Source organism: Crocuta crocuta, unplaced genomic scaffold (genome assembly GCF_008692635.1).
Source record: "Crocuta crocuta isolate KB4526 unplaced genomic scaffold, BGI_CrCroc_1.0 scaffold75, whole genome shotgun sequence".
NCBI lineage: Eukaryota > Metazoa > Chordata > Mammalia > Carnivora > Hyaenidae > Crocuta > Crocuta crocuta.
The window spans coordinates 849,818-869,437 of NW_027530350.1; the positions used below are offsets into that span (position 1 = coordinate 849,818).

At 38.1% G+C, this 19,620-nt stretch overlaps 1 protein-coding gene across 1 annotated transcript in view; it reads left to right on the forward strand.

The window, feature by feature from the left end:
* The window catches only part of VWA8 (von Willebrand factor A domain containing 8), a 357,898-nt gene that overhangs the window by 229,003 nt on the left and 109,275 nt on the right, over positions 1-19,620 (forward strand). Inside the window, exons 31-36 of the mRNA XM_077765686.1 lie at positions 8,643-8,753; positions 9,668-9,732; positions 10,158-10,283; positions 11,426-11,535; positions 12,175-12,329; positions 17,312-17,507. Of these exons, the coding sequence (XP_077621812.1) occupies positions 8,643-8,753; positions 9,668-9,732; positions 10,158-10,283; positions 11,426-11,535; positions 12,175-12,329; positions 17,312-17,507 (763 nt within the window). The remainder of the gene's footprint in view (positions 1-8,642; positions 8,754-9,667; positions 9,733-10,157; positions 10,284-11,425; positions 11,536-12,174; positions 12,330-17,311; positions 17,508-19,620) is intronic.

Below are 19,620 nucleotides of genomic sequence, written 5' to 3' on the forward strand. Positions count from 1 at the left end.
GAAGTGGCATCTCAGTGTGGTTTTAATTTTGTATTTCCCTGATGATGAGGGACACTGAGCATCATTTCATGTGTCTGTTGGCCATCTGTATGACCTCTTTGGAGAAGTGTCTGTTCATATCTTCTGCCCATTTCTTCACTGGATTATTTGTCTTTAAGGTATAGAATTCAGGGAGTTCTTTATAGATTTTGGATACTAGCCCTTTATCTGATATGTCATTTGCAACTATCTTTTCCCATTCCATCAGTTGCCTATTAGTTTTGTTGAATGTTTCCTTTGCAGTGCAGGAGCTTTTTATCTTGATGAGGTCCTAGTAGTTCGTTTTTGCTTTTAATTCCCTTGCCTTTGGGGATGTGTCAAGTAAGAAATTGCTGCGGCTGAGGTCAAGGAGGTTGTTTCCTGCTTTCTCCTCTAGAGTTTTGATGGTTTCCTGCCTCACATTCAGATCCTTCATCCATATTGAGTTTACATTTGGGTATGGTGTAAGAAAGTGGTCTAGTTTCATTCTTCTGCATGTTGCTGTCCAGTTCTCCCAGCACCATCTGTTAAAGAGATTGTCATTTTTCCATTCGATGCTCTTTCCTGCTATGTCAAAGATTAGTTGGCTATACATTTGTGGGTCCAATCCTGGATTCTCTATTCTATTCCATTGGTCTATGTGTCTCTTTTTGTGCCAGTACCATAGTGTATTGATGATTTCCACTTTGTAGTAGAGGCTAAACTCTGGGATTGTGATGCCTCCTGTTTTGGTATTCTTCTTCAATATTACTTTGGCTATTCGGGGGCTTTTGTGGTTCCATGCAAATTTTAGGGTTGTTTGTTCTATATGTGAGAAGAATGCTGGTGTGGTTTTGATTGAGATTGCATTGAATGTGTAGATTGCTTTGGGTAGTATTGACATTTTAACAATATTTATTCTTCCAATCCATGAGCATGGAATGTTTTTCCATTTCTTTGGATCTTCTTCGATTTCCTTCATAAGTTTTCTATAGTTTTCAGCATACAGATCTTTTATATCATTGGTTAGGTTTATTCCTAGGTAATTTTAGGTTTTTGGTGCAGTTGTGAATGGGATCAATTTCTTGATTTCTCATTATTGGTGTATAAAAATGCAACCAATATCTTATACGTTGATTTTTTTTTTAATATTTTTATTTCTAGGAGAGAGAGAGAGACAGTGTGAGCAGGGGAGGGTCAGAGAGAGAGGGAGACACAGACTCTGAAATAGGCTCCAGGCTCTGAGCTGGCAGTCAGCACCAAGCCCGATGAGGGGCTCGAACCCACGAACCGTGAGATCATGACCCAAGTGAAAGTCGGACGCCTAACCGACTAAGCCACCCAGATGCCCCTCTATACGTTGATTTTGTACCCTGAGACTTTACTGAATTTATGGATCAGTTCTAGCAGACTTCTGGTGGAGTCTGTTGGGTTTTCCATGTAGAGTATCATGTTGTCTGCGAAAAGTGAAAGTTTGACTTCATNTGCACCAGCTTACATTCCCACCAACAGTGTAGGAGGGGGCCCGTTTCTCCACATCCTCACCAGCATCCATTGTCTCCTGATGTGTTCATTTTAGCCACTCTGACCTGCGCGAGGTGGTATCTCAGTGTGGTTTTAATTTGTATTTCCCTGATGATGAGGGACACTGAGCATCATTTCATGTGTCTGTTGGCCATCTGTATGACCTCTTTGGAGAAGTGTCTGTTCATATCTTCTGCCCATTTCTTCACTGGATTATTTGTCTTTAAGGTATAGAATTTAGGGAGTTCTTTATAGATTTTGGATACTAGCCCTTTATCTGATATGTCATTTGCAACTATCTTTTCCCATTCCATCAGTTGCCTATTAGTTTTGTTGAATGTTTCCTTTGCAGTGCAGGAGCGTTTTATCTTGATGAGGTCCTAGTAGTTCGTTTTTGCTTTTAATTCCCTTGCCTTTGGGGATGTGTCAAGTAAGAAATTGCTGCGGCTGAGGTCAAGGAGGTTGTTTCCTGCTTTCTCCTCTAGAGTTTTGATGGTTTCCTGCCTCACATTCAGATCCTTCATCCATATTGAGTTTACATTTGGGTATGGTGTAAGAAAGTGGTCTAGTTTCATTCTTCTGCATGTTGCTGTCCAGTTCTCCCAGCACCATCTGTTAAAGAGATTGTCATTTTTCCATTCGATGCTCTTTCCTGCTATGTCAAAGATTAGTTGGCTATACATTTGTGGGTCCAATCCTGGATTCTCTATTCTATTCCATTGGTCTATGTGTCTCTTTTTGTGCCAGTACCATAGTGTATTGATGATTTCCACTTTGTAGTAGAGGCTAAACTCTGGGATTGTGATGCCTCCTGTTTTGGTATTCTTCTTCAATATTACTTTGGCTATTCGGGGGCTTTTGTGGTTCCATGCAAATTTTAGGGTTGTTTGTTCTATATGTGAGAAGAATGCTGGTGTGGTTTTGATTGAGATTGCATTGAATGTGTAGATTGCTTTGGGTAGTATTGACATTTTAACAATATTTATTCTTCCAATCCATGAGCATGGAATGTTTTTCCATTTCTTTGGATCTTCTTCGATTTCCTTCATAAGTTTTCTATAGTTTTCAGCATACAGATCTTTTATATCATTGGTTAGGTTTATTCCTAGGTAATTTTAGGTTTTTGGTGCAGTTGTGAATGGGATCAATTTCTTGATTTCTCATTATTGGTGTATAAAAATGCAACCAATATCTTATACGTTGATTTTTTTTTTAATATTTTTATTTCTAGGAGAGAGAGAGAGACAGTGTGAGCAGGGGAGGGTCAGAGAGAGAGGGAGACACAGACTCTGAAATAGGCTCCAGGCTCTGAGCTGGCAGTCAGCACCAAGCCCGATGAGGGGCTCGAACCCACGAACCGTGAGATCATGACCCAAGTGAAAGTCGGACGCCTAACCGACTAAGCCACCCAGATGCCCCTCTATACGTTGATTTTGTACCCTGAGACTTTACTGAATTTATGGATCAGTTCTAGCAGACTTCTGGTGGAGTCTGTTGGGTTTTCCATGTAGAGTATCATGTTGTCTGCGAAAAGTGAAAGTTTGACTTCATCTTTGCCAATTCTGATGCTTTTTATTTCATTTTGTTGTCTGATTGGTGATGCTAGGACTTCCAACACTATGGTAAACAACAGCGGTGAGAATGGACATCCCTGTCATGGTTCCTGATCTCAAGGAGAAAGCTCTCAGTTTTTCCCCATTGAGGATGACATTAGCTATGGGCATTTCATAAATGGCTTTTATGATGTTTAAGTAAGTTCCTTCTATCCCGACTTTCTCGAGGTCTTTATTAAGAAAGGATGCTGTATTTTGTCAAATACTTTTTCTGCATCTATCGACAGGATCATAAGATTCTTTTCTTTTGTTAATATGATGTATCACATTAATTGATTTGCAAATATTGAACCAGCCCTGCAACCCAGGAATGAATCCTACTTGATCATGGTGAATAATTCTTTTTGTTTGCTATTGAATTTGATTTTGTTGAGGATATTTGCATCATATTCATCAGGGATATTAGCCTGTAGTTCTCTTTTTTTGCTGGGTCTCTGTCTGGTTTGGGAATCAAAGTGATGCTGGCTTCATAGAATGAGTCCGGAAATTTTCCTTCCATTTCTACTTTTTGCAAGAGCTTGAGAAGAATGGGTATTAATTTTGTTTTAAATGTCTAGTAGAATTCCCCAGGGAAGCCATCTGGTCCAGGGCTCTTATTTTTTGGGAGATTTTTGATAACTGATTCAATTTCTTCCCTAGTTATGGGTCTGTTCGCATTTTCTATTTCTTCCCATTTGAGTTTTGGTAGTGTGTGAGTGTTTAGGAATTTGTCCATTTCTTCTAGGTTGTCCAGTTTGTTGGCGTATAATTTGTCATAGTATTTCCTGATAATTGCTTGTATTTCTGAGAGATTGGTTGTAATAAATCTACTTTCATTCGTGATTTTATCTATTTGGGTGCTCTCTCTTTTCTTTTTGAGAAGCCTGGCTTGAGGTTTATCAATTTTATTTACTTTTTTCAAAAAACCAACTCGTGGTTTCATTATCTGCTCAACTATTTTTTGACTTCTCTATTGTTTATTTCTGCCCTGATTTTATTATTTCTCTTCTTCTGCTGGGTTTGGGGTGTCTTTGCTCTTCTGCTTCTACTTCCTTCAGGTGTGCTGTTATATTTTGTATTTGGGCTTTTTCTAGTTTCTTGAGATAGGCCAGGATTGCAGTGTATTTTCCTCCTAGGACTGCCTTTGCTGCATCCCAAAGAGTTTGAATTGTTGTATTTTCATTTGCATTTGTTTACATATACTTTTTAATTTCTTCTCTAATTTCTGGGTTGACCCATTCGTTCTTTAGTAGGGTGTTCTTTAATCTCCATGCTTTTGGAGTTTTCCACTTTTTCCTGTGATTGATTTCAAGTTTCATAGCATTAGGATCTGAAAGTGTACATAGTATGATCTCAATTCTTTGATATTTATTGAGGGCTCCTTTGTGAACCAGTATGTGATCTATCTTGGAGAATGTACCATGTGCACTTGAAAGTGAATTCCACAGATCTGCAATGTAGAGTTCTAAATAAGTCTGTCAAGTCCATCTGAAACAATGTGTCATTCAGGACAATTCTTTCTTTAGTGATTTTCTGTCTAGTTGATCTATCCATTGCTGTAAGTGGAGTATTTAAGTCCCCTGCAATTAGCACATTATAAGACTGCTTTTGTTTGTGATTCATTGTTTTATGTTTTGGGGTCCTCCTGAGTTTGATGCATAGAGATTTATAATTGTTAGCTCTTCCTGATGGATAGACCCTGTAATTATATAATGCCCTTCTTCATCTCTTGTTACTGCCTTTACTTCAAAGTCCAGTTTGTCCAATATAAGTATGGCTACTCTGGCTTTCTTTTGACTTCCAGTAGAATGATAGATGCTTCTCCATCCCCTGACTTTCAATCTGAAGGTGTCCTCAGGTCTAAAATGAGTCTCTTGTAGACAGCAAATAGATGGGTCTTGTTTTTTTTTTTTATCCATTCTGACACCCTGTGTCTTTTGATTGGAGCTTTTAGTCCATTTACATTCAGTGTTATCATTGAAAAATATGGGTTTAGAGTCATTGTGTTCTCTGTAGGATTCATGCTTGTAGTGATGTCTCTGGTCCTTTGTGTTACTTGCAAAATTTCCCTCGTAGAGTTCCCCTTAGGATCTCTTGTAGGGCTGGGTTAGTGGTGATGAATTCCTTCCATTTTTGTTTGGAAAAAACCTCTGTCTCTTCTATTCTGAATAACAGCCTTGCTGGATAAAGGATTCTTGGCTGCATATTTTTCCTGTTCATCACATTGAAGATTTCCTGCCATTTCTTTCCAGCCTTGTCAAGTTTTAGTAGATAGGACTGTTACTACCCTTATGTATCTACCATTGTATGTTAAGGCCCATTTATCCCTAGCTGGTTTCAGAATTCTCTTTATCCTTGTATTTGCTGGTTTTGCTGTGATATGTCATCCAGAGGATTGATTCACGTTATGTCTGAGGGGAGTTCTCTGTGCCTTTTGGATTTCAATGTCTGTTTCCTTCCCCAGGTCAGGGAAGTTTTCAGCTATAATATGTTCAAGTAACCTTTCAGCCCCTTTCTTTCCCTTCTTATTCTTCTGGAATTCTTATGATACAGATATTATTCTGTTTGATTGCATCACTCAGTTCTCAAATTCTCCTTTCGTGCTTCTGGATCAATTTATCTCTCTTTTTCTTGGCTTCCTCTTTTTCTATAATTGTGTCTTCTAATTCAACTATTCCCCTCTCTGCTTTTCAATCCATGCAGTGGCCACCTCCATGTTATTATGCACTTTATTTATAGCATTTTTTAAATTCATCATAACTAATTTTAAGATCCATGATCTTTGTAGCAGTAGCGTCTCTGCTGTCTTCTATGCCTTTTGCAAGCCCAGTGATTAATTTTATGACTATTATTCTAAATTCTTGTTCTGTTATGTTGCTTATATCTGTTTTGATTAATTCTTTAACTGTCACTTCTTCCCGGAATTTGTTTTGAAGAGAATTCTTCCATTTCATCATTTTGGCTAGCTTTCTATCTCTTGCAGGTTTTAAAAGTTTTTTATGTGCTTTGCACCTGCGAGTACTGCTGTATTAAAGGAGGCTTATACACTGTCCAAGGCCTGGCTGTTCAGGAGGTTTTTTTGAAGGGTGTCACTTGCTCTCTTTTGTTGTGACTTTGGTTATTTTATTTCCCTACTCATAGTGGTATTTTGGACTCTCCATCATGTGTACTTTGGTTTGGTCCTTGAAGTCACCATGGAAAGGAAACAGACAAAGAGGGAATGAGAACATGCAAATACACAAACAAACAAATAAGCAAACAGACAAAAACAAACAAAAAACAAAAGACAGTCTAAAAGCATAAAATCAGAAATCCTACCTAGAAATACAGAGCAGGGTGTAGGCGATACTGATGGAAGAGCATATACAAAGAGAGAAATGACAGGGGCAGGGAGAAAGAGAAAATGAACATTGACCAGGCAGAGAGACTGAAAGGCTTAATCCAGAGAGAGAAAAAGGAGAATACAGAAGGAGGCGAGGAGAAACAAATGAAGATAATGTTACCCAGAGAAACGATATGGCCTGATTATTCCAGAGAGAGAAAAAGGAAGGAAAGAAGGAGGTATAGAACATGCATCAAGAGGATGGATTAAATATGTCTGTTTAAGCAAACCAGTAACCAGAGTAACCAGCCTAGAGGAGGGAAGAGATAAGGAGAAAAGGGAGAATATGCCTTGATAACAAGAATTGACCTAGAGTTACTCCAGGCACTGCAGCAGCGCTGGTCAGGAGGAGGGGCCGTCTGTGTCAGCAGCATCTCTGCAGCTCCAGTAGAGAAGCACCTGCCCAGTGCAGATGGGTGTGGTTTGGTGTAGGTGGTTCCGCCTCCACTATGGGCCCTGAGGATCAATCCCTGAGGCCCCGCCTTGGTGGTTGTGGGGAGAAAAATGGCCACTGGCTCAGTCCCTTCTCTACAGACCAGGTGTACAAATCACTCCTTTGGATCCTTCCTCACTGTGCCTCAGACACAGACAAAGTGGGCCATCTCCTGTTCCCCATGTGCAGCCACATTCCAAGCTCTCACTCCGTGCAAGTTAATGATGCTCCCCACAATGTAATCCCGGAAGCTGCAGCACTTCAGGGCAGGGGACTGGTTCCTCCTGATGCCGACTGTGCCCCTGAGTTACCACTGAACCTACTGGGGACTTCCCTGTCCCCAGGTGCGGGAATAGGGCAACCAGCCCCAGTCCAAAGAAAGCCCCAGAGTTAAAGATGGGATCTCTCTCTCTCAAAGTCCTGCAGTTAGAGATGGGATGATAGGATCCCTCTCCATCCCGGTAGGAGGTTTTTCTCTTGTCCAGATACAGTCCTACATTTCCCCAGCTGTTCTTTCTCTTCCCTTTGTCTGAGGATCCTCAAATTTAAAACAAACTAAACAAAAACTAGAAAAAGACAATTACATAACAATGAGGCCTGACAAACAGCGTACAGGTGCCTTCTTGCAAACCTTTTTAGGGTTTGGGGAGTTTTTTGATTTTTGCTTTATTTTAGAGAAAGAACATGTGTGAGTGAGGGAGAAGGGAGAGGGAGAGAGAGAGAAAGAGAGAGAGAAAAAAGAGAATCCTAAGCTGGCTCCGTGCTCAGTGGTTCAGCGTGAGTTCAACATGGGGCTCAATCCCATGACCCTGGGATCATGACCAAGGGTGAGACGCTCAACCAACTGAGCCACCTAGGTGCCCTGTAAACTTTTTTGTCTAATCTTGCAACATTTTAAAATTTTAACTAAAAAAAAAGCCAAGCTCATAGCATCTCTTTAAAATACTTAATCTTTTCTGACTTTCTCAATTTTAAGTTCCTATTCATGTATTTCTGTTCATTGATTTTAATGCTTGATTTATTTAAATTTTTTTCTTGAGAAAACACTAATTACTGAGAGATGATTACTTCATTTGCAAAACTGTGATTAATACTGCTGGAAAGATATTTCTCATTTGTACATTATTATAGCACCAACTGTGAGGTCTTCAAGCTGACCAAATTTTGAAATGAAGACACCCCCATTATGAATTAAGTTCTTGAGATCCTGATATTTTCTTGCTAACCCATCTATTTATCGTGTATACATTTTCTGAAGTAAATTTGGATTTGTGCAAAGCATAAGCAAGATTTGATTATGCACAGTGTAAGACAATGTTCAACAAAACACTCTTAAAGTTTAAGTTTTATGAAAGTAAATGGATTTTAAAAATTATCAATCCTCTTAATTTCAAATATATAAAAAAAACAGAACCATGGTTAAAATAGCCTGTATGTAGAAGGGGATGGTTTTAAGATAAAATCTTCAAAGAGACTCCCTTCTGCATTATGTAATTTAAATATCTCCATAAAACCGTCTAGTACTTTAAATTCTGTGTGAAGGAAAACCATTTAGTATCTTTATGGTGTCTCCTAAGTATTTCAATATCGCCATCTTCCTTTTGGTTTACCCCTGTATCTTTTGTTCCCGGGTTGTCAAGAGGCTGCTGCTTAAAACAACAACAACAACAGCAACAGCATCTTGAGCTTTTTTTACTGTTCTCTTTATTTCCAGAGTAATGTCATCTTCTTGTTAGACACCACTGGCCGAGCCCTTCGACGCCTAATCCTCCCTTCCGAAGAGGTTACACCTAAGAGATCTTCCTGGTGGAACAAGGAGGAAGAGGTCAGGAACACCCAACTTGTCCAACAAGTTGCCGAGGACTTCTGTAGTTTTCTACCCTAAAGATGCATGCAAGCCCGTTCTTCTCAGTGCCTTTTATTTCCTGTGCAAGAGAATTTTCTTACTGTGCCCTTGTAGATTTTAACGCAATACAAATTGACATGGATAACATATAACTAAACACCAATAGCTTCTTTTTATATATGTTGTTCTCACATAAAGACTTGTCAGGACTGAGCTATAATAATGATAGAGCTTCATGAGCTTCTTGAGTGTTAGATTCATGACAACTTCCTAATCATGAAGTCTCTGAACTGTTTCCGAGTTATATGTATATGTTTTTGATCTATGTGATAAACTGATGAGTATGACACCTGAGTGCCCCTACTGGATGAACAAACATTTGAACTAATTAACTAAATTAAACTAGTAAATGAGTTTTAGGCCAACCCAAGAGAACGTATTCTGCCATTCAGAGAAAGGTAATGGATATAAAATAGGACTTACCTTCTGCCCTGCAAAACAGCATACTTAAGTCTTAAAAGACCATGAAAAAAAAAGATATTTGAAATGCACAAATGCATCCAAATCTACAAAAGCAGTATTTCCTGTGTGTTTATATTATGGTATAAATTCCACAGTTACTCACCAGATAGCATATTTATCTCTAACTAGTATTTGGCATTATTTTTTAAAATTTTTTTCCAAAAGATGTTTTAGCACATAGTTCACAATAAATTTTGAAATATATTTTAGCCCACGTCACCATAAGAGTTTTTGGAGTAAATAAAGAGGCGGCTTCTCACAGAATTGCATGTTTTACATGTTGAAGAATTTTATTTAAGGAAAAGCAGCTGAAGAGACATGACTGCATCTCACACATTTAATGTGAATATTTTGTTTTGTTTTGTCTTTAGGAAACTTATAAGATGTGTAAAGAATTTTCGCACAAAAACTGGCTAGTATTCTACAAAGAAAATGGGTGAGTTCTTTGCTATAGAAGATTTAAACTGAGATCCTTAGTTTGTGCATTCTGTTTCCTCATTTAATTATACTTATTATAAAACCAATATAACCACATTGTAAATATTCTATTGTAAAGGTAACTCATCCTACGTTGCAAGAACATTCAAATCCAGACCTAAGAAAAGACAGTGCTCATAATTTCACAATACAACCACTACCGGCTTGGTAGTTATCACTGTCCATTATTTCTTCTTATGCATACCCCTACAGATTTAGAGTTTGGTAGATCTGTTTTCTCAATTAACATTTTTCTTTATTATTATTTAGTCTTGAAAACATTCTCTTTAGGGTTGCATGAAGTGTCACGAAAGGCCTGTGCCATTGTTACTCAACCATTATCCTCACCATTTCCTTTCAGATAGTTTTCTTCTCCTCTTTCAGGAACAGCCTGACCGTGCTGGATGTTCTCGAAGGGCGAACTCACACCATCTCACTTCCCATCAGCCTCAAGACAGTCTTCCTTGTAGCAGAGGACAAGTGGCTTCTGGTGGAGAGCAGAACAAACCAGTGGGTGGATCTACAGACCCAGCATCCTTACACTTTATCCAGCATCCTTACTGTTCTGTCTTCCAGTGTCTGCCTTTTCACAGTTTCTGAATTTGGCATTTCTATAGGTGAAAGTTAGAAGAAAGGGAGGGAGAAAATTAAAATGAATTAAATATCACACAATAGGGTAATCATACAAGTGTTTCAGAGAATGACATTGAGGTGAACAGTAGAAACATAATGACTTTTATATATAATACACATTTCTTTGGATTTTTCCTATTAGTACCTTGAGAATTCACTGTATTCTTTTCAAACTAGAGATGCTTCAGAATAGATTTTTGATTTGTCCTCTCTTCAGAGGGTCATAGTCTGTGCTAGAGCTGTTGCCTTTTTGGACTTCACAGAATTCATCCTTAGAAGTTTTCTTCTTCATTCTATCTTGGTTGCTCTTAGCTATGTTCATGTTTGTGTTGCCTGCCACCACTGGACTATATTCACTTGGCATAGATGATGATAGGGATATTATATGCACTTGGCATAAATAGGGTGCACAGTAAATTTTGAGTCCCTCTCCCTCACGCATTACCTCTATCTCTTCCCCTCAGGTGAGAAGCAGAAGTAGCCTGCTGCAAAGAATTTCTGCCTATTTATACATCCCTATTTTAGAAATCTTAAAAATAAGTAGACCAAGGGGAGTACAGTGGTTACAATGGTTAGGCCTTCTGTCCCTCAGCTGGTGAAAAATCAGAGACCAGGCTTTCACTTGACTTACTGGCTGATCAGTCATATTAGTAGCAGGTCCCATGATACAGGGGTGAGGGGGTGTGTCTTATTAGAATTGCTTTATTTATTTATTTATTTGTTGTTTTTGTTTTGTTTTGTTTTTTGGTGTTTTTGTTGACACTGTTGCAGCCCTTCCCCTTATGGGAAGTGTTAGATTTTGGTTCATATTTATTAGTGCATTGTTATTATGCACTGCTCCCTGTACACAGTGTTAAGAAGTTATTGGTTAATTCATGATGTAACTCGGGAACTGCAAATTTTACTCCAAATATAAAAAAGAAGGCTTGGGGGGAAGGGGTAGAATTCTGATTTTTCATAGCCTGAACTCACAATTATTAAAAAAGAACTTTTCAGTTAGATGTTTTGTTTGTTCACAGGAAATATCTTTTAACTAAGCCTGCACACATCGAATCTGAGGACAGCGGGGTTTGCCAGTTGTACATGTTGAAAGAGGAGCTGCCTAGCACAGGATTCGGAGTTACACAAGGTAAATCCCAAGTTCTTTGTGTTTGTTACTGTATGGGTACATGCCCACAGTCCCTGAGAATCATTTTAGAGCAGCAACATCAACATATGTTAAGTTTATATCAAAAAAGAAAACTTAGTAACTACATTAGAAACAATAAATGAGAATCTACTATTTGTTTAAGTTCTGTCATTGAATTTTTTTAACCGAGAAATCAGAATTTTTATATACATTTAGGTGCCCAGTCTATTAGTCTTTTAGGGTAGCATCTTTCCTTTTTTTTTACACAGACCATTGGGATATCTACTTAATTCACCACAGTTTTGGGGGGTGAATAGTGCTTATTGAAAAAATCTAAAATATACCATTTACCAACACTGGGATAGGTTAGTTTCACATCATTCCTGCAGGGTGCCATTAGTAATAATATATATTGCTAATAAAATTTTGAATTCAGGAAATACTTGCAGTCACTTAGAGAAGATGCCTTGTATGTAAAAACTGAGTTTTCTCAAACAAAAGGCCATGAATATAATTTAAATTTTCTCTTTTTTAACTTGTGCTTCTCTGTTTGAGTTGGCAGGAATGAAATCTTGCAAAAATTAATTCCTGGAGCATTTTAGGGGCATATGGTATCTAATGTTTCTCTTGCCGCTTCAGAAACAGATTTCAGCATACCTCATAAAATTTCAAGTGATCAACTATCATCTGAAAATCTAAGTTCAGCAGTGGGACAAAAGATTGCCTCTCCTAACCGAATTCTCTCAGATGAGAATAGTTATGCTACGGTTGTTGTCGGTTTCCCAGATCTCATGGTAAGTACCAGTTTTTTCACTTATTTAATGGATTTTTTTTTTCTACCTGGTTTAGCCTCTAATCTATAAGGCTAGTTGAGTAATTAAAAATGTAATGATATCCTGGTAAACATTTTAGATCAAGTCTATATTCCAAATCAGTCATTGAAACATGCATTCTACATAAAGAGTTTCATTGCTTTTTAAAAATTAACATTTACAGGGTAATGCAGTTATATCGGTCAGTAAGGGACAGCCGATATTCTCCATTCTGTATACATGTTCGTGTGATAGTTAACTGCTTAACCTACTGACGGTAATCTTATATCATATTGTCGTGTTGTGTGCTCATGTAATCTGTCAAGAGGAACATTTGGGACTTAACAAAATAACATGTCTTCTAGAATTTTTTAAAGTTAAATTTGTTGCATCTCATTATTACAGGTTAAGTTTTTCAACACTCACAAACATCCATTCACCTTCCACTGAGTTTTGCTCTGACTTATCATGTCTTTGCAGCATCCAGATTACGGTGATAGTCTCAACTTAATCTGCTCTTAGGTGGTCCCTTCTGCTGTTAGGTACTGTTATTTGTAAAAAAGGAGGCTATTTGCAATTGATTTCGGGTGAAGCCAGGTCCCATCTTCCCTGATAGAAATGTGGGAAAATGAAATATAAAAGTGACTTACGTTCATGTTGCCATCTAATAACCTTAGAGCTAGCTCCATGTGTTTTGATTAAACATTTAATCTTCATAATTTCCTTTGTAGCTTTTATTTTTAAATAGAATCATTCAAAGATAAAAATATGAGCTCTGCATAATGGTACACCAATCTCACATAAGCTCAACTTTTTAATGTAATTAATGAATGACGAGTACTCTAGGGTATAAGACATTTGAAATCCAAAACCCAGTGGATAATATGTGGCTTAGGATTTTGCCATATGTCTTCCTAATTATCAAGTAGAAAGGATTTGCTATGGTATTATATAACTGAAAATGAAACATGTTATTGGAATACATTATCTACTGCAGCCTTGACCTAATGAGAGTTGTGTGTAATATGCTTTCTTAATGATTGCTGCCATCAATAGAGAAAATACTAGAGCTATTTTTCTGAAGGTGGAATCATTTAAAATATTGATCTTCCAATTGAAGAAACTAGTATAGAAATGTAACATTACTATAGAGTTTAGAAAGTAAAAGTATTTGGCACTGACTGTAAGATGCTATTTGTATTAACCTTAGAGAAATCCTTTATAGCCTGTAGGACTAGTAACTTTGTTAAATTAAAAGCTCTATTCCCCCCTCTCCTCCCCTCTCTCTGCCCCTCCCCCTACTCATGCCTCTCCCTCTCTCAAAATAAATAAATAGTCATTAAAGAAATCTCTATCTCCCCTTACTTAGTATGGCACCCAACACATTGGAGGTGTTCGGTGAATATTTGTTAAATGAAAGACCAGGGCCAGTTAAGGAACGTTTCAACATTTTATGGTGACAGTCATATATTTTAGGCCCTAACACAAAAGTCAGGCATTGCACTATTCTCAAACCTTTCATACATGATAATTAATTTTTAAAACAATTTTACAAGGCTTTATAGATGAAGAAATAAACAGAGAAGGTATATCTCCTAGGCCACACAAATTATGAGTAAGGAAGCTGGGACTTGAGGTCAAATGTGACTGGCCCTCAAATCTGTATCCTTTCTCTTGTATTACAGTGCCTTTCTGCTTTTATGTGAATTTCTTTTAATCCTTCATAAAGCTATCAATAAAGGTGCATGTCACCTCTTATTAACTTTTTATAGCATTATCAAAGGCACCTAAATTATTATAAGCTTATTATCACTTTCTTAACTTAATGCCAAATAGCCCCAAAAATCTATAGTAATATCAACCTCAACAGTGAAACACTAAAAGCATTCCTTTTCATATCAAGAATAACACAAGGGTACCCATTATCGCCACTTCTATTAAACATTGTACTGAATCTTAGACGTGATCCATAACAAAATTTTTGATAAATTGAATATCATCAAAATTTAAAATTTTAGCTCTGTAAAAGTCACTGTTAAGAGAATGAAAAGATAAGGCTGGAAAAAAGGATTGGCAAATCACATTTCCAGCAAAGGAACATACAAACATTTCTTAAAACTTAAGAGCGAGTTGGGGCACCTGGGTGGCTCAGTCAGTTAAGCGTTCAACTTTAGCTAAGGTCACGATCAGTTCATTTCACCAGTTCAGTCCCCGCCTCAGGCTCTGTGCTGACAACTCTGGAGCCTGCTTCAGATTCTGTCTCCCTCTGCCCCTTCCCCATTCATACTCTGCCTCTCTCTCAAAAAAAAAAAAAAAGGAGGAATTAAAAAAAACCTCAAGAGCAAGAAAACAAATCATCCAATATAGAAAACAGGCAAATAGTGGCCCAGTGTGAGGTGTCAGAGGTCAGAGGCTGAGCAGGTGAAGACATCTGTGATTGGGGAGAGGGTCACCACTGGTGATGGGAATCAACTCCAGGCCGGATGCAGACGGTGCCCATGAAGAGGTAGAAGTAACATGCTGTAGGATATAGGAGCCCAAGTAAGGCAAGGAGGGCATCCATTCATGAGTGTAGCCCAGTGTGGACTGTGAAGACCAGCCAGAGTAAGGAGGGCATTTGCCCAGGAGGGAAGGTGAGTAGTGGAATGGGATATGAGTTACATGCAGTAGGACTGAGTAAGAAAGTAAATATATTAAAGATCATGAAGTCTAGTTTCTCATTAGAAAGGAGTTACAGATAAAGAAAGGAAGAAAACTAGAATGAATCTTATAGGTGTTGAATTGGAATTGAATATATTTGTGTGAACTCACAGTTTTCAATATATTTAGATAGATATAGTAATAACTTTGAGGGTAAATGTGGAAAAAAGGGGGGGCAAAAGACTTGAACAGAGACTTTACCTAAGAGGATACAGAGATTAAGTACATGAAAAGATGTTCACCATCATTAGTCATTCAGGAAATGCAAATTAAAATCATGATGAGAGGGGCGCCTGGGTGGCTCAGTCAGTTAAGCATCTGACTTCGGCTCAGGTTCATGAGTTTGAGCCCCACACTGGGCCCTGTGCTGACAGCTCAGAGCCTGGAGCCTGCTTCAGATTTTGTATCTCCCTCTCTCTCTCTGCCCCTCCTTCCCTCACACTCTGTCTCTCCTTCACAAATAAATAAACATTAAAATAATTTTTTAAATCATGATGAGATACTACACATGCCCTTTGGAATGGCTGAAATAAAAAAATACTGACAATATCAAGTACTGACAAGGATACAGAGCAAATGCAACTTTCATACATTTTTATGGAAAAGCAAGGACAAATAATAATCAAGACATTGCTGAAGAAGAAGCAAAAAGCAGCAGAAGTATTTGCCCTACTAAATTTCAAGGCTTATAAAGCTTCAGTAACTAAATGTGGTATTGGTGTGGGGAAGAAAAATGAATGAGAGAGGAGAATGAAGTTGCCCAGCAACGGATGCATGCATGTACAGAACTGTATTTTATGCTAGCAATGTTGATTAGTGCCATTTAGTATTTGACAGTATTTGGACAATTAGCTACCCATGTGAAAAAAGGATGAATATGAATCCCTGCCTCAGGCCATTCGCAAAAATAAATCCCTAACGGGTTAAGGACTTAAATGTGAAAGACAAACTTTAAAATGTTTAGAGAATAGGAGCGCCTAGGTGGCTCAGTCCGTTGGGTGGCCGACTTCCTCTCAGGTCAAGATCTCACAGCTTATGGGTTCGAGCCCCATGTCAGGCTCTGTGCTGACAGCTTGGAGCCTGGAGCCTGCTTCAGATTCTGTGTCTCCCTCTCTCTCTGCACCTCCCCCACTCACACTGTATCTCTCTCTCTCAAAAAATAAATAAACACTAAAAAAAATGTTTTTTAAGTGTTTAGAGAACACATAGGAGAATGTCTGTGATCTTAGAGTAGAGAAGGATAAATACATATTTGGTAAAAATTTTAAGTAAAGCAAGAGGGAAAAAATAACACAGAATTCCAGAAGAGTTATAAACATCTAGGCAGACAGAAGGAGCTACCAATGGGAAGGAGCATTCAGGGACCTCAGAGTGCTGGTAACATCCCGTTCCTTATGCCAAAGAGTGAATGAACCAGATATTTGTTTCATTTTCAAACTAACTATCTTGTTCCATTCCCTCTTTTAGTTATAAGTCATTTCAAGGTAAAAAAAAAAAAATTACGTTGGGACCACCTGGGTGGCTCAGTCAATTGAGCATCCGACTTCAGCTCAGGCCATGATCTCACAGTTTGTGGGTTTGAGTCCTGTGTCAGGTTCTGTGCTGACAATTCAGAACCTGGATCCTGCTTTGGATTCTGTGTTTCCCTCCCTCTCTGTCCCTCCCCTTCTCCCACTCTCTTTCTCCCTCTCTCAAAAATAAATAAACATTTAAAAATTTTTTAAAAATATGTTGTATATTTCACATTTGCCTGAAAATTATGATTGTTGGTGAAGCAGCTATTTTCTACACCAAATTCTAAAAGGTTAAGAAATAATTTCGTTTTTTTATACTTGTGAAATACAAGTTTACCACTGGTATCTGCTTAAAGAGCTGCATTATAGTAGGTGTGGTGAATATAGTTTATAGTACTGTGGCCCCTTGAACAACATGGGAGTTTGGGGTGCTGACCCCCTTCACACAATCAAAACTCCACAAATAACTTCTGACTCCCCAGAACATCACTAATAGCCTACAGTTGACTGGAAGCCTTACCAATAACATAACAGTCAACACACATTTTGTATGTTACATACATTACATATGTACAAAAAAGCAAGCTAGAAAAAAGACAATGTCATTATGAAAATCATAAGGAAGAGAAAACACACTTATTGTACTGTATAAAAATCCACATATAACTGGACCTGTGCAGTTCAAACTTATGTTGTTCAAGGGTCAACTCTATTTCAGTACTTTAATCTTTTTTTTTTTTTTTCTTTCAGTCACCCAGTGAAGTCTATTCTTGGAAAAGGCCATCATCTCTGCATAAACCAGGTGTCCCTGACACAATGTTCTATGGTGGAAAGAAGACAAGTGGAAGTCCAAAGCAGAATAATTGTGTGACTCTTTTAGATACTAATCAGATAGTCAGGATTTTGCCCCCAGGAGAAGTCCCTCTAAAAGATATCTACCCAAAAGGTAAGAAACTTACCAATTCCTAATTTGCCAAGGTAATAAAGTTAGTTTTCTTTTGGCAGGGATATTTAACTTATCATTGTCATTCTGTATTTATAAATGTGAATAAGTCTACCAGGATCCATTAGCTAAAAAAAGACCTAAAAGTAGGTGTGTGCTCAGAAAGTTTTCACTCAGTTTCTTACAGTCTGTGAATGAAGCCACTGCTGTTAGAACTCTTCTTCCTTTGCTTTATAATCTGTACAGTAACTTAACTTAGAAGACGTTTTCAAAGGGACTTTTAAAAATTCTTAGAGAACAAGGCATAGAAAATGGGGCCCGACTTATGATGAAAGGACAGGGACTCATGCAGACTGATTCACTTAGTAGTTCTCTGAAACTCATCTTATGTTTATTACTGTAAGACGTATGCCAGGTCCTGTAACAATCACTTTTCCTTATATACATTTAATTAATCTTCAAATCGCCATTCTATTGTCAGTGTACTCTCTAGCTTATATATGTCAGAAGCTGACCAAAGCAGGTAAAATGGCGTGCCGAGGGCCATACCACCCGTGGCCAGTTAAGCCCAGATCTGCACCAAGGTCTTCCTGTCCCAGGTCTAAAGCTACTTTCACTGAACCACACAGGCTTTCATCATAATGGATAATTATGAAAATGTTTGATCATTGAGCCACAGATCGTTATTTGCATCACAGTGATAGTAACATGTTGTCCTATGTTTACATTCATTATATCACTGTGAACTTAATAAACATAATACTACATGTATTATAATCTATTACTGGGTTTGGAAGTCCTGGTTATATGATAATATTTAGAATTAATTCCGTCCAAATAAATCACCATTTCCTCAAAATCTTTTTCACAGTCAAAGAGGCAGGTAAATAAAGTGACAATCTCAGTGTAGTGCTATGATAGGAATATTCACAAGGTGATCTATAAAAGGAAAGCTTACAGTCCAGACTGGTGATGATGAGCTGACCCTTGAAATGATGAATGGGAGTGAATCAAAAGAAGGAATTGTTTCTGGAAGAGGGAATCCTTTGTGCAAGGTACAGGGGCATGAGGGCATCGCAGGAAATACAAGAAATTCTACACCAGAATTTCCAATTTCCACCAAGTTTGTTGTATCTCCAACTACCCAGAAACCTGGGAGTTAGCCTTCATACTTCTTCTCCCTCATCCTCTCTGTCTAATCCCATAACAAATCACCATGCCCTTTTGATACAACCTTACTACTGTATTTTGTATCTACCCACTTGACTATAGTTCTATTACCAACATCCAAATCACTGCCATCTTGCACTGGAATATTGCAACAGCCTCTTGAGAGTTTCCTCTTCCAACTCTTTACCCATTTTACCTATTCTCCACACATCAGACAGAGTGATATTTTTATTTATTTTTTTAATGTTTATTTATTTTTAAGAGACAGAGACAGAGAGTGAGCAGGGAAGGGGCAGAGAGAGACAGGGAGGCATAGAATCTGAAACAGGCTCCAGGCACTGAGCTGTCAGCACAGATCCCAACACAGGGCTCGAACTCATGGACTGTGAGATCATGACCTGAGCTGAAGGTGGTCGCTTAACCAACTGAGTGACCCAGGTGCCCCAAACAGAGTGATATTTTTAAAATATGCATTGTTCTTATTAAGTTTCAGTTTATACAGAGTAGTATTCACCCTTTTTTGTATATAGTTCTGTGTGTTTGACAAACACATACAGTTGTGTAGCTATCACCATTACTGACAGAGGACAGTTCCATATTTCCAGAAACCTCCCCCCAAAGCTTCTTTATGGTTGCCCTGTCTACCTACTCCCTAACACCTGGCTGATCTGTTTCTGTCCTTATGGATTTTCTTTTCCAGAATGTCATATAAATGGAATCATACAGTATAAGACCCTTCAAGTCTGGCTTCTTTCACCTAATATCATGTTTTTGAGGACCATTTATATTTTGTGTGTACCAGTAGTTCATTTTATTGCCAAGTAGTGGTCTGCTGTGTAGATGTACAGGCTTTGTTCATTCAGAAGTTGGTAGATAGTTGGGTCATTTCCACTTTCTGACAATAATGAATAAGCCTACTGTGAACATTTGTACACAGATCTTTAAG